The 14868-nt window shown below is 42.0% G+C and overlaps 1 protein-coding gene across 1 annotated transcript in view; it reads right to left on the bottom strand.

Annotated features, from left to right (window-relative positions):
• ERBB4 (erb-b2 receptor tyrosine kinase 4) overlaps positions 1 to 14868 on the bottom strand; it is a 971560-nt gene that overhangs the window by 196431 nt on the left and 760261 nt on the right. Inside the window, exons 16-17 of the mRNA XM_034786069.1 lie at positions 8279 to 8323; positions 8083 to 8157 (exon numbers count right to left, since the gene is read on the bottom strand). Coding sequence (XP_034641960.1) covers positions 8083 to 8157; positions 8279 to 8323 — 120 coding nt within the window. The remainder of the gene's footprint in view (positions 1 to 8082; positions 8158 to 8278; positions 8324 to 14868) is intronic.

Genomic DNA, 14868 nt, shown 5'->3' on the forward strand with positions numbered 1-14868 from the left:
TATTTTCCATTTTATGCAACAATTGTAGCTTCTTCATCTTTCCACAGATCAAAAAGTGAAGTCTGGGGCCACAGAGAACGATGTGATGTTGAGACTTTAAAATTAAATACACTTTGTCATGTATATTGTCTAAATTTAATAAGAGGGGCAAATCCTGCAACCTTATTAAGGCAAAATGGAAGAAAGTCTGCAGGCTTTAGTCCACATTTATTGTATGTTAAATATTAATGAATTATTAAGAAATTATTCACTGAGTCTTAAACACTGCATCTTACATACTTTTAAAGCTCAATGAATGTGTTTTTAATAATAAATAGATAATTAATTTATAATAACTTATTAAATCTATATTAAATCCTCATTTGAAGCAACTGAATTAAGAAACAAGACTGGAGGGACGAACAGTGCAGCCATGCTGTGACAAAGTCACTTTTTTACTGCTTAATGTCACTATACATGGAAGATCACTATTACCAGAATTGTAATTCATACACTGCAATTTACTGGAAGAATTTCAGGCTTCTAATCAACCTCACTGTTATTGGAGTTTACCTATATCTGAGATCATCAGAAGCATGTCTCACTGGATGTGTGTACACACACTAGTATGACCAAAACAGTGACTGCGATAAATTATAGAAATAAGAGTAAGAAATACCAAAGATAAGGTTGCACGTTGCTTATCAGTTTTCAGTTGCTCAGAACTTTCTGGAACTCACTTTTTCAGCTGAAATTTACCAGGCTTGCTCTCTGCTTGTCGTCGTCTTCTTTTTTGTTAAAGTTTGAGCAAAAATAGTTCAGCCATTTTCAAGCACTTGGAGAGTTTTAAAACAAATACAATTTTCCTCTCCTGAAACAATTTTTGCAACCTCCTTTATCAGAATAGCTCTGCGGCTGAAACAGTTTGCGATAGAGAGATCAAATTTGGGTATGGAAATAGCCTTCACTGAGGAGAAATGCCTGTGAGCGTACTGATGTAATTTGGTTGTGATTTGACAGAGACCTGTACATTAAGCATGCCCAGTATATTTTGCATCATGCTTCTCGCAAATCTGAAAAGCATGCACTCACGAAAGGGTGTGGAGAACACGCATGAATAGGTAACCTAGCTATGTAGCGTACTGAAGTTATGATTAGGGAGGGTTATTGAGGCTAAGCCAAGGGAATTCTGTTGCCCTTGTAATTGCAAAGGGTACTGTGTTGCAGTGCACTTTAGGCGGGGTGGTGGGCCACAAAGGAATCACTGAGAATGCTGGTAGGTGCAAAAGGATCGCAGCAGCCTGCTTGCCTATTTGGTAAGGTTGGGCAGTAGGGAGCACTGCTCTAATGCACCTGAGGAGCTCTGTAGCTAGGGAAGGTAGGAAGGTGTAGCACACACTGTGTAAGATCATATTTGATAGACACTATGTGATCATGTCATTAAAGAGCACCATAACAATGCATTCACAAGGGGGGCTGTATTAAGGTTGCACGTGCCACCTTATCTTTGGCATTGCTTACTTTTGAGTGCTTAGCCACACCATCAGGTTTTACATTCACTGATCATGATCATCTACCCCAGGGGGACTCTGCCTATCACGAGGAGTAGTGAAAGTCCCAAATTGTCTCAGTTCACTATACTTTACTCACTATAGTGCCAAATCTACTGCCTTAGTCTAACTTTGAATGTATGGCCTTTTTACGGGGGTTTCAAGGCAGTGGGGAGTGGGAATGTAATTCTCCCTCCTGCAAGCACCTACTGCTGCATCTGTAGCCCCTCCTCTCTCCCTTCATATTAGGCTGTTGCTGTTGGTAGCTCCTCTGAGGAGAAATTCCCCCTGCCTTGTTTCTATGCTTCCTCTGATCGGCTTCAAGCCCCCATACACAGTGGCTCATGCAGAGCGCCCATAGGGATAGAATTCATAGCACACAGTGGGTTCCAATGTGTGTATACACAAGTCCCTCTAAACTCAGTACTATAAGTTAACTACATTACACTAGCACCTAGAGTCTAAACCCAAGATTAGAACCCCATTGTGGCAGGTATCATGCACCCACATAACTGTAGGGTGACCAGATGTCCCAATTTTAAAGGGACAGTCCCGATTTTTGGGTCTTTTTCTTATATAGGCTCCTATTACCCCCCACCCCCGTCCCAATTTTTCACACTTGCTGTCTGGTCACCCTCCATAGCTGGAGACTGTCTCTGCCCTAAAGAGATTGCAGTCTAAATATGCAAGATAGATAAAGCGTGGGAGAGGAAAAGCAGCACTGGGAGGGAAGTGACATGCTTAATGTCACCTAGGAGTCCAGTTGCAGAGCCAAGAATAGAACCAGGTCTCTTGAGTCCCAAACCAGTGCTCTATCCACTAGATCAAACTGCCTCTCATGATAAACACAACTTTATATGTCACTCTGCTTTATTCCAGAGGGATAAAAGTGTGACCTCAACCATCGAATCCATAGACGTCAGGACCAAAAATAGTTTGCTTTTCTATTCTTTTTCAATTTTAAAAATACAATCCGTTCCCTGAATTGATCTGTTCTGCGACTGTCTTAGAAAGTCTCTCTGGAATAGTATATTTTACCAATCAAGAGGTAGGTTTATAGTTTTATACTCACAAATAAAACTTATTTTCCTCCCTTGGAGTAAATTTTTATGGGGAGAATTTTTTGTGGGGCTTTTTTGGTTTGTTTGGGATTTTTTTACATTCTTTCAGGAATGGCTGTAATTATTCTATAAATAACTGGAACATATGGAATGCTTTACTCCAAGCATTGGAACAGTGCTATAAAAATGATGAGCACTCAGAGTTTATTAGAGGTGGGTTTCCCATCCCCTCTCGTGTATTCTGTACTACAGAGTTACTGTGAAATTCTAATGAAATCACACTGGGTAGGGGGTTATGAAACAGCTACAAAAGGATTTGCCTGCATTACAAAGGGTTTACTGTTAATTAGCTCTTGTATACATACACTGTATATAAAAAACAATCTTTTGTTTACAAAGGGATGATTAGTGGGGAGAGTGTGGTTTGTTAATAGGAAGAAAGTATGAGGCTATTGTAATTTGAGTTAATATCTACACATCGTTTTATGTAACCACTTCGCAATGGGGGACCAGGCTAATTAGCTTCAGTTAGTTAAAAGAAAATGTGAAGCCCATTTGGTTAGGGTGTAAATCAATACAGTTTTATTCAGGGAACTATTAAGGTGGTGTTTCCTTGTTGCTCCATCCTCTGATTACATCTTCAGGTTTATGATAGATCTCATACCAGAAAAATGGCAGCTTCACCCCTTCCTTAAGGAATTCTTTTCCTTTGAATTATAGCTTGAATGCTTCATCTGAAAGTTTAAATACCGGCAACTTAGTGAAACCTAGATACACATTAACGCTACTAAATTTTATCCTGGGCCTGGCTTGGATATCTGAATTGGGCAGTTAAATTCTGTGGGAAAAGACCACACGTGTATTGCTGGGCATTGTTTTTTTCTTTTCTTTTTTCAATAAGATGGTGGAGTTTCTCTCTTCACACTCCCTCTCCCTACCCCCCTTTCAATTACTCCTAAAGTCTCCTCATAATCATTACAGCTGGCATTTTCAAAGGCACTTGAGGGAACAGAATCATAAAATCATAGAATATCAGGGTTGGAAGGGACCTCAGGAGGTCATCTAGTCTAAGCCCCTGCTCAAAGCAGGACCAATCCCCAGACATATTTTTGCCCCAGAGCCCTAAGTGGCCCCCTCAAGGATTGAACTCACAACCCTGGGTTTAACAAGCCCATGCTCAAACCAATAGGTCTCAGCTCCTGCTGAAATTCAATTGGAGCTAGGCCTAGAGCACCTATAGGCTCCCTGGAAAATCCCGGTGTACATCTCTGCATAGTATACACAATTCACCTCTCTTTTCCTCTTGGTTTTCATGAAAGGATTGGTGTGCAAACATGTCCCAATAAAATTAGCTGAGAATACCAGAGTTCAATAGCACTCTGATCATACTCCCTCATTTCCCTCCTCTCCCCTCCCCTCCCCTGGCCCCGGGCCTGGTATGTACCCTATGCTGAGGTTCTGGAGAGCAAGGGGTGATATAGGAATAAACTATGCCATCTCTGTGCCAGCCAAGGAGTCCCCTTTGCTTTAGGAATTCTCAGCTGGCAAAGTCTGTTCCATTTCTGGTTCCTTAGTGTCACTGGAGCAGCTCAAAGAGGCAGAAGCCAGTGAGAGAATCTTTTCCTAAAGTCAGCGTAACACATAAATTTCAATCGGATACCACCATGCTAGACATTACAGAAATACAACAGAATGTGTCAGAAATGTGGAGAACTATGGCTTTCCACAGTATTACTAGAACTACAGTGCAGTACCTCCTATAGTTACAAGAGCTGGAATTTGGCAACTAGCCACAAATAAGAGATGCTCATTTCTCCCATGAGCTCTAAAAGCTTTTATGAGTTAGTTCAAGGAGACATTTACTCTCTTTACAGTTTGAACTTTTTCTGGTAGTTAACAGCGTGGTGAAACCCTTTGTAAAGATAAACTTAATTTATTGAAAATAAATTTGGGTCACTGTGGAACAAAGGATCAGTGTATTTATAGATCTAACAAGCAATCTAACAGCGGTTTGGATATCAATCAACTGGTCTAGAGGAAAGGGGTAAAATGTTCCTCCTTTGTAAGTGCCGTTCAGATGGAAATGAGAAAATAAAAGCATTTCTAACATCACCTGATGTGGAATTCTACTAGGAAATGTTAAGAGTAAAAATCCCCGAGTAAAGGGATTATAATGTATAGCCATTAAAGGCTCTAGACACAAGCTGAAAGAGGGTATGTTTTGAAATGTGACTACTGGTCTTTTGGAAAACAAGCAGTGTAGCACACATCCGATTCATCTTTATTAAACATGACAGTAAAAATTCTTCTGCTATCCTACCAGACTCTTGCAAAAGCCTTCAGGCTAACGGATCATGGCAAAAACAATTTGCAAATTACAAAACTGGGAAAAAACAACAACATTGATTTGAAAATGGAAGCAGATGAAGGAAGTGAGAAGTATTTCATTTGTCTGCATTACAGACTTTGTTCTCATCTTCTGCTGGCTGGTTGAAAAACAGAGCACTCTGCCTCTCAATCCAGTACTGAGTCAAGTCAATGTGAAGCAATGGTGAAGATGCAGACTAGACGTTAATGACCTGAAGTAGGTCATGGTGGATAAAAGGTAGCTAGAGGAATATGTAAAGCATTCCATTTAAAGTGAAACAGACACACTTTGGTTTTCACCACTTGCATTACACAGAAAATATACCATTTTTGCCAGTGCAGTTTTGCTTATTTTTTGTCCCCAAAAAGGGCATCATTTAAAAATGGATCATTTAAAAAAAATTAACAAATGTAGGTTTGGAAGCTGTAAACTGGTTCTGAAATTTCTAACGCAGGTTTGAAAGTGACAAAACATACACATCCTAAAATTTAATCACATTTACACGGCAATCATAGTCACAAAATAAATGTAGCAAAGTTGTCAGTTTTAACGGAAATGTTCTTTCTTTGAAATGGCTTTCCAGATTCCATAATTGAGGGTCATTCATTTCTCATACGGAATGGAGCAGGACATGCCTCATTTGAATGGATTAAAACATCTACTTTAATTTTCACACCCACGCCCACACACACCTCAGCAGTCTGTTTTACTGACTTGACATCAGATCACAGATTCAGAGAGATGAATTCACTTGTCTACACATCTTAAAATAAAAAGGATCTGCATTGTTTGTTTTAAGGTCTTGAAAAATGATTTCATACTAGCAAATATCATCTGTAGCACAGTGCCACATCCCGAATTCCGCACATTTCCACATTAGTGTTTGCAGCGTTGTTGTAGCCATGTTGGTCCCAGGATATTAACAAGACTAGGTGGGTGAGGTAATATCTTTTATTGGTCCAACTTCTGTTGGTGAAAGGACAAGCTTTCAAGCCTGGGCCCAGACCTGAAGAACAGCTCTGTATACGCTCAAAAGCATGTCTCTTTCAGCAACAGAAGTCGGGCCAATACAAGATATTATCTCATCCACCTTGTCTCTCATATATTTCATTACTCATTTTGCTCCATAAATTTAGGATCTGATCTAACAGACAATGACATTAATGTGAGTCTTTCCATTGATTTCAATGTGCATTGGATCACGCCCTTGGAGATTTAAGTAAGTATCTAGACAATAAATCCATCTTCTGAAGTCAAAGTTAAGCTTACAATTCTGCCAGTTAAATCAAATAATGAATAGTCTGATATGCTCTCCCCCTATTGTGCTAACAATATCAAGCAGCTTCACTTAAAATATGTATACTGGAGACCACAGCTGATGTACACAATGACTGGCGTGATGTCATTACTTACCAATAATCTTCCCAGTATTTCCAGTATAAAGCATATAACATTCTTAAGATTTTGTTTATTCCATTCTCATTTTAAAATACAATATTGTAAATAATTAAAAAAACAACCAAGACCCCAATCATGCAAATCACTTAAGCACGTCCTTAACTTTAACCATGTGTGTAGTTCTGTTGAAGCTGTTTCGGTTAAGCATGTGCTAAAGTGCTTTGCTCATTTGGGGCCAAAGGGCTTGATTCAAAGCTTAGTGAAGTCAATGAAGTCAAGATTTTCAGAAGTGCCTGGTGATTTGGGGCACCTCAGTTTTTGGTGCACAGTCCAAGATTCTTTAAGAGGCCCTTATTTTCAAAGAGTCTTAAGCTGGGCCTTTCAAAACTGAAAAAAGCGACAAAGGGTCCTGAGGCACCTTATAGACTAACAGACGTATTGGAGCATAAGCTTTCGTGGGTGAATACCCACTTCGTCAGACTGAGGTACCCATGATCAATAGGCACTCCTGAAAATCTGAACCTCTTCCCATTAACTGCATTGGGCTTTGGAACAAAAATTGGTCTTGCCTAGACCATTTAAGAAGGAGATTTGGCTAGCATTTCTAGTTGTATTTTTTTCACATCACTCTCCCTTGAGTATAAGCACTATCAGTCAACAGCTAGAAAATAAGGAGTTTCATGTTGAATAAGTAACCTGGAGGCATGGAAACATTTAAAAAAAAAAAAAAAAACATTCGGCTCCTCTGAGGAAAACCAGCTAGAATGCTTTATGAGGTGAAGTTGGTTGAAAGGAAAAACTCCTAGTCAGGTTCTAGACCCTAAGAGCCTGGAAGTATACTAACCAGTTTGAATTGAAAATAAATCCAATGGAAAAAAAAATCATAGGACATGAATGGGATATAACAAAGGGGAACATAGAGGCCTAACTTAAACTCAAACATATGTAGATTCTTCCTACATAAATTTGGCTTGTTCGTCATGGATGCATTTTAGACCAAACCTGATGCAAGGAGAGACTGAATTTCTCAACTTCCAGTGCCATTTTTGAATGGTAAATTAACAATTAAGGTGGCTAGAGCTAGTCAACAATTTTTGGGATAATTTTTTTTGGTAGAAAAATAGATTTGTCTACTTTGTGATGTTTTATGAACACAGTTAAATTTTGAGAAACAAATTTAAAAAGAAAATCATTTAGTTGTAATTCAATTTTTTCATTTTGGCTTTCAAAAACCGAAACTAAATGAAAATCTCAATTAAATGAAATGTTTAGTTTTGTTTAGTTGTGAATTTTTGTTGACAAAAAAAAGGTCATACAGAATAGCTCTGGGGATTTTTCAACCAATTTTATTAATGGCATAGCTAACTTGACTTTAATAGAATATCAGGGTTGGAAGGGACCTCAGGAGGTCATCTAGTCTAACCCCCTGCTCAAAGCAAGACCAATCCCCAGACAGATTTTTGACCCAGATCCATAAATGGCCCCCTCAAGGATTGAACTCACAACCCTGGGTTTAGCAGGCCAATACTCAAACCACTGAGCTATCACTCCCCCACACTGTAAAACAACCTAAAAGCTGAGCTGTATATATCCTACTCTTGAAGATACATTATGACACAATTTACGCACTCTAATTCATATTTCTAACCCAACTGGTTAGTACGACTCTCCTATGGTAACTGGGAAAGGATCCTGAGGTACAAGATGGAAAGATGGAGGATGTTACCTAGCATGCTGTGGTAAGGTGGACTGGCGCGTCCATGGATAGTAAATGCAGTCATGACTAGTGGGACCTCTACACCTGCAGGCAATTACAGAACAGAAAATATCATTCGCCATTCACAGGGACATGCACACACACGCCCTGGCCCACACGTGGAGTATGGGAGGGGGACAGTGGGAGCAAAGTACTCAGCAAGTACCTATCCATCAGGCCGATGCAGTCCTCAATACGGGGGCCTATGCACCTGCAGCAAATCCAAATTGAAAAACAGGGAGAGAAAGAGAGAAAAATCTGTTATTTACAGACAGAAAAAAACAGGAGTCCCCCCCTGCCATGTGCCAAACTGTTAATTATAATTCTCGAAAGACACCCAAGGCATTGTGAAATTACAGCTTGTGACACAAAGTACAGACAGCAGAAAACAATAAAAGCAGCACCAGCAGCATAAGGTTGGACCAATCTCGGCTCGAACAATATTTAAGGCAGGTTTCACCTGCTTACGTGGGAGGCCTAACAATACGATTGCCTTTCTGGCTGTTGTTTAAAATATCAAACCAGTGATTACTGCACACAGGCTGCTCATTTGCATGGCTCAAGATCTACAGGAGTTAGGTGGAGAACTATTTTCCTTAATTAATGTTGTTGTTCATACTGTACTCACTCATAGACAGGGTCATGGCAGAAATATTTGGAGCCCTGTCATCCCCTCGTCTCATGGCAGCTGATCTGCAGAAGTGGGCAGAGCATGAGGGGGAGTGGCACTTCTTGTCTTTTTCACCCAGGCTTCTTCCCTGAAGCCCTTCACTGGGATCAAGCCGCGGTGGCAGAAGAAGCTTGCCACTTTCCGCAGCATCATCTCACACCAAATCCACAGGGCTCCATCCGCAATGATTTTCCACAGCGTGGCATCTCCTTCCGCAGCCCTGAAGGGAGGCTGAGCTCCAAGAGCAACGACTAGTAAAGGAGCAATATGGCGTTACCAGAACTGTGCCGCCAAGGCTCTGGGGAACCAGTAACTGGCACAGAGCCTCTGTGAATCCTGGGCAATCGACTGGTTTTGGAGGACCTAACAGCCTTGAGCGAAGCAGATGCTGAGTGAAGATTTAAGTCCCCAACCTGCAAACCACTCCTCGTGGGCAAGACTCCTATGCTCACACTGAGCCCCACTGAAGTCCATGGGGATCTGCCTCCACAGAGCTGCTTGTGGGACTGGGGCCCTTATGGAGTTCCCTATCCCCTCGGCAGGAGCAGTCTATGATGCGGCTGGCAAGATGCTTAAATGGAAAGTCAATTATGGCATGAAGACAGTGGCCACGATTTTCAGAAAATAGGTGCCTACAAAGTTAAGCTCCTACGTCAATATTTAGGCACTCAAACAAGCAGCCTGAGTTTCATAAGTGCTGAATACCCACCAGCGCTGCTAGGTGCTTGGCACTCATGAATAGCAAACCATGTTTTTAGGTCTTTAAATAAGGGCCAAGGAGCTGGGATTTTCAAAGGAGCTTAAGGGACGCAACTCTCTGAAAATCTCAGCCTTTCATTTCTGTTCTCATAGAAGGAGACTTGAAAAAGATTTGAGAGAGTTTAAATAGGCTCCCATGGGGTCTTTTCTCCACTTCGCTATAACTTGCCACTTATGAGCTTTTACTTCCTTTAAAATAAAATATTTAAATATCAATCTGCCTTTAAAAAAAATTCATTGATTTCACTGAAGGCCGGTCTCACTGACCATTTTTCCTTGGGAAGAGCAGTATAATACTGCACCTCAGTTCTTGTTTGTTTACTGATATTTTTATTTTTGCATAAATGCTGTGACAGGCAAACAAAAACAGATTGCAAAGGTTGCCTTAATAATGAACTCAAGCAGTATTCTGTACATGAAGCGGATATACTTAATGGCCAGGTAGTTAGACAGACTGCATAGTGGCAGGCTTGGATTTAAATACAATTCATAGTGTATAGTACAGAGAACTGTGACAGGCTCTTTTGAAATTTCAACTGTCTTGGGCTTCAAGGGTTTATATTCTGTCCAGCCTCAGGCACATCTGTAACATTTCTTCTTCCCCACATGGCATGCTCAGCAGTTCCCAAAAAACCCAGCTCAGTAATGAAGGAGGCAGAAAAGTTGTTCAGAGCACCCATTCTCCAGCATGTCAAAAGCTGCTGAGCTCAGATCCTTGCTATAAATAAAAAGAAGACCTTCTTCAAATTAGAGGCCTGAAAGCCCATTATCAGGTCAGATAACTGGCAGCCTAATGTAAAGAAGAGCCTGTGGTCTTGGAATCATTTTACATCTCTGTTGCATTTATTCTCTCAAGCTTTTGAAGAATCAGACCTAAACCTGGGGAAACTGTCCTCTTGGCCGTTTGGACTTCTCCTGTGGTCTAAACAGCAATGCCATCGATTTTGCGTTAAACATATAACATCTTTATGCCACTGTTCTCTCAGACTCAAACAGAAGTCCCTTTAGGGGCAGATTCTGCTACTCTTATTCATGCTGAGTAATATTTACACCTCAGCTTGGCTCATTAATTTCAAGATAACCACACAAGGAGTAAGGTACTACTCAACGTGAGCAAGGGTGGCAGAATCTGGTGCTTAGTAATTTTCCGGAGAACCATCCCCATTTTCCGTCTGAAATCACCAGTCACTTTTATTCTGGAAATAACTGCTTTGGTTTCAGTGTTTCCAGATCGCTTTTAAGACTTACAGATCACACATGACAATAGCAATATGTTTCGTGTGGTACTGATTTGTCCCCAGATTTTCCCTCTCCTGGGAATACTGGGGATCTGAATATGATTTCATTCCAACTTCTCCCTGTAAATGAATTGGTTAGTCGGTACATATACCTGTTTGTTAATGAGATGTGTAGTGATTTATAACAGTCCATACACAGTTGGTAAAAAAATAGATACATTTGGTAGCCAGTATAGGGTTTTAGATACAGTAACTCCTCACTTAACATTGTAGTTATGTTCCTAAAAAATGCGACTTTAAGTGAAACGATGTTAAGTGAATCCAATTTCCCCATAAGAATTAATGTAAATGGGGGGGTTAGGTTCCAGGGAAATTTTTTTCACCAGACAAAAAACGATGTATTATATAGATATACACACAGTATACGTTTTAAACAAACAATTTAATACTGTTCACAGCTATGATGATTGTGAAGCTTGGTTGAGGTGGGGAAGTCAGAGGGTGGAAGAGGGTGGGATATTTGCCAGGGAATGTCTTGCTGCTAAATGATGAACTAGCACTTGGCTGAGCCCTCGAGGGTTAACATATTGTTGTTAATGTAGCCTGTCACACAAGACAGCACGACACGAGGGAGGGGAGACAGCACAGCAGACAGAGACAGACACACACCTTGTGTGTGTGAGAGAGAGAGAGAGATGCACACTGCCCCTTTAAGTAAGCTGACCCACTCTTTAAGTGCATTGTCTTTTTAAGTGGATCAGGAAGTTGAGACAGCAGCTGCTGCCCCAAGCTCTCTCTGTCTCTCTCCGTCCATGTCTCCTCCCTACTTTATATGGGGAAGGGATAAGCGGGGTGCAGGAGCAGGGTGGAGGGGGACATGCTAACATTAGCCCCCCTTTCCCCCACCCTGCACAGCAAGCAGGAGTCTCTAGGAGCAGCTCCAAGGCAGAGGGCAGGAGCAGCACATGGCAGTGGGGGGAGGGACAGCTGAACTGCCGATTGCTAGCCTGCTGGGCGGCTGCAGCACAGGGAACTTAGGGGAGCGGGGAGCTGATGGGGGGCCGTCAGTCCACCCTGGTTCCAAGCCCCCACCAGCTAGCTGCAATGGGCTGCTCTTCCCGTAAGCAGTGGACAAAGCAGGCGGCTGCCAAACGATGTTAGAAGGGAGCACTGCACAACTTTAAATGAGCATGTTCCCTAATTGATCAGCAACATAACGATGAAACAACATTAACTGGGACGACTTTAAGTGAGGAGTTACTGTAACTGTCCTCTGAAAAGAAACGAGCGGGTTAATAAAATGTAAAAGTAAAAACAACAGCTGTCCTTTCATGAAGTGATCCTTTCTCCTTAGCTCCCTCAGTAACACAGAGATACAGTTTTCCTTAGAGTAGAGGAAGCAAGGCTCTTCCCAGTCAGAATCCATGAAATGTCCTTAGTTTTCCAGTCAAATGGCACACAATTCTAATGAAATCGGTACATGATTTCTCTAAGGTGCCACAAGAACTCCTCATTGTTTTTGCTGATACAGCTACCACTCTGAAACCTATGCCGAGGAGGAGACTTTTAAAAATGATTATGTTTTATTTCTGTGGAAACATTCCAGTTTGGATCACTGGGTGGGAGAACCTGCCAATACCTTCAGAACGCCCATGAACTAAAGGAGATAGCGGTCTTGTGCGCCTCAGAGCTACTCCAAATTGGCATTGGATACTTGATGACAAAAACGCTGGAAGTTTCTAAATGTGGTTGCTGTTGCATACAGTAAGCCACTCCTAGGCAGTTCTCTTTCTCAGTATAATACAATTAAAAGGGCTGGATGCTTTGATGATCATTAACAGTATTTGCAATTATACCTGTTCAGATGGGGTAATAAATCCCTGCTCCAGTGTGCAAACTGATCACTTGCAGGTACCAAGGAGCAGTTTTGTCCAAGTGCATTATGAGAAGGGGTGAGGTGGGACATTTGCCTTTCTCTGCAACCTAAGGGATTGACCACTGCTGGAAGCAGGAGACAAGACTTGATAACTAACGGTCTGGTTTGGCAAATATCCTGATCCTAAAAGAGCAGCCCTGCAGGAACGAGCTTGCACTGTATCTGATTCGTGCTCTGCAGTGGCATAACACTCGTTGACAGATATGTTCGCTGTACTGCTGGTGTCAATTTTGCTCCCGCAATCGATCTAGCACAGAAGCTAACAGACATGCTAGATGGAGTATGATTATGATTTTGCTGAACCAGTTCAGTTGTGGGCCAAATATCTGAAGAGACATGCCATCACTGTTCCTTTTTTCTTCTTCTCGAAGAGTTCTGCTCAAGGAGGAAAATTTAAATACTCAATCCTACAGGAAGGCAGTGAAGCTGGAGAATTCTAAATTAGAAGGGGGCGGGGAAGACAAATTGATTCCTTTTCTCTCCCCAGGCATATTCAATGAGAGCCTGACAATGTTGGCAAGAAGACGGACGATGTATAAAAACCAGACATCTGGGGCACTCATTATGACCATCACAGTTTAACGTAACTGCAGAGCGATACAAGTACATTTGAGATGATATAAGAATGTTTTTAGAAGTACCAGAAAGGAACATTTGAGGTTAACCAGATTACTATTTTTTTAAAAAAATAAAAGGGCTGCACATAGACGTTTTCCAGACTGTTAATCTAAATCCAGATGTATCTGATCAGTAGCTTCAAGGAACGTTCCCCCTTTTATAAAAAGGGGATGAGGATGTCACTAAACCTAGCATTTGACTGGCCAAAGCTAACCTACCTGCTCTAGAGACCAACCATACCTCTGTGTGCATGTTACTCAGGGACCATAGAGGAAAACGTTTTGGTACCATCACTGCGGGTGTCTGCCATTCATCCGCAGACTGGCATATCCTGGTAACGTGACATATTCATTTGTCTAATGAGCCCTGGCAGCACGGATGCTGCTGGATGAGGGGAAAGCCGAAGGTTAAAGTATCAAACGACAACACAAAGACCCAATGCACGAGAAGCTGTGGCTCCATTCAGCCAAGAGCTGCCAGTGAATATTATCAATTCAAAGTCCAGCTGCTCAGGGCCCTGCAAAATCCCAATGGCTTGCTTCTTTTTGTTGTTTAAGAACCCGAAGGGCTAGATCGGCACAGTCATTCCTCAGCTGCACAGGGGTAATTTCCCCTTTCCCCTACCCACATATTGTCCTGTTCTAGCCATAATGGGGAAAACAGGCCCATTGGTTTAATACTCCTTGCTCTGAACAATAGGTATACCCAGCCAGCTAATCAGGTCCATTTCCAGGGCCTGATTAGCTGGCTGGGTATACAGAAGTGACTGAGCTGAAATTACCTACGTCTGCCGCTGAAAAAGGGTGGAGCAGAGGCAGAAGTGTGAATTTCTAGTCTGCTCTTGGGCCAATGCAGCTCCATGTGACCCCTTGCTCAGGGAAGTCTGTAAATGTAGAATCTAGACCAGTGGTTCCCAAACTGGGGTTCATGAACCCCTGGGGGTTCACGAAATGTTACAGGGGATTCTTGGGAAAAAATTCCCTAATGGCGGAAAGAGCTGTCCATGGGGACCCCGGCAGCATGGGGCCAGCAGCCCAGAGCCTTGGGGACTTCCAAGAGCTAAGCAGATCAAAGCAAGCACATCTATCACACTGTGGTGATTTAAACTTCAAGGCTCCTTATAAGAAATGGAAAGGGAGGTGGATATTTTTTGCTGTTTTTAAAATTAAATAGGCTGCTAGTGTTGTTTTTAAATTATTATGAAGAACAAGTTTAAGCTTTATTGTGCGTTGTTTGCCTGGACTGCTCAAGACCTGAATGCTTGTGTAGGAGGAACTCTTTGAGCTGGCTTCTTAAATACCTTCCTGCTGTTTCACATCTGATACTCCTTGATGAAACATAGGAACCAGAGGCACCAGTACGAGGGGAGGCGGGGGGGGCAACAAGGGTCACGGGCTGCCCCCGCGTCGGTGCACCCCCCCGTGGGTCCCTCCCCTTTTTTCCAGTAGCCCTCGCGGGCACACCTACTTTTCCGGTGGTGCCCCCCCACACCTTTTTTCTACTGGTGCCTCTGATAGGAGCCTTGTCTTATAACA

The sequence above is a fragment of the Trachemys scripta genome, chromosome 11 (assembly GCF_013100865.1).
Source record: "Trachemys scripta elegans isolate TJP31775 chromosome 11, CAS_Tse_1.0, whole genome shotgun sequence".
Lineage (NCBI taxonomy): Eukaryota > Metazoa > Chordata > Testudines > Emydidae > Trachemys > Trachemys scripta.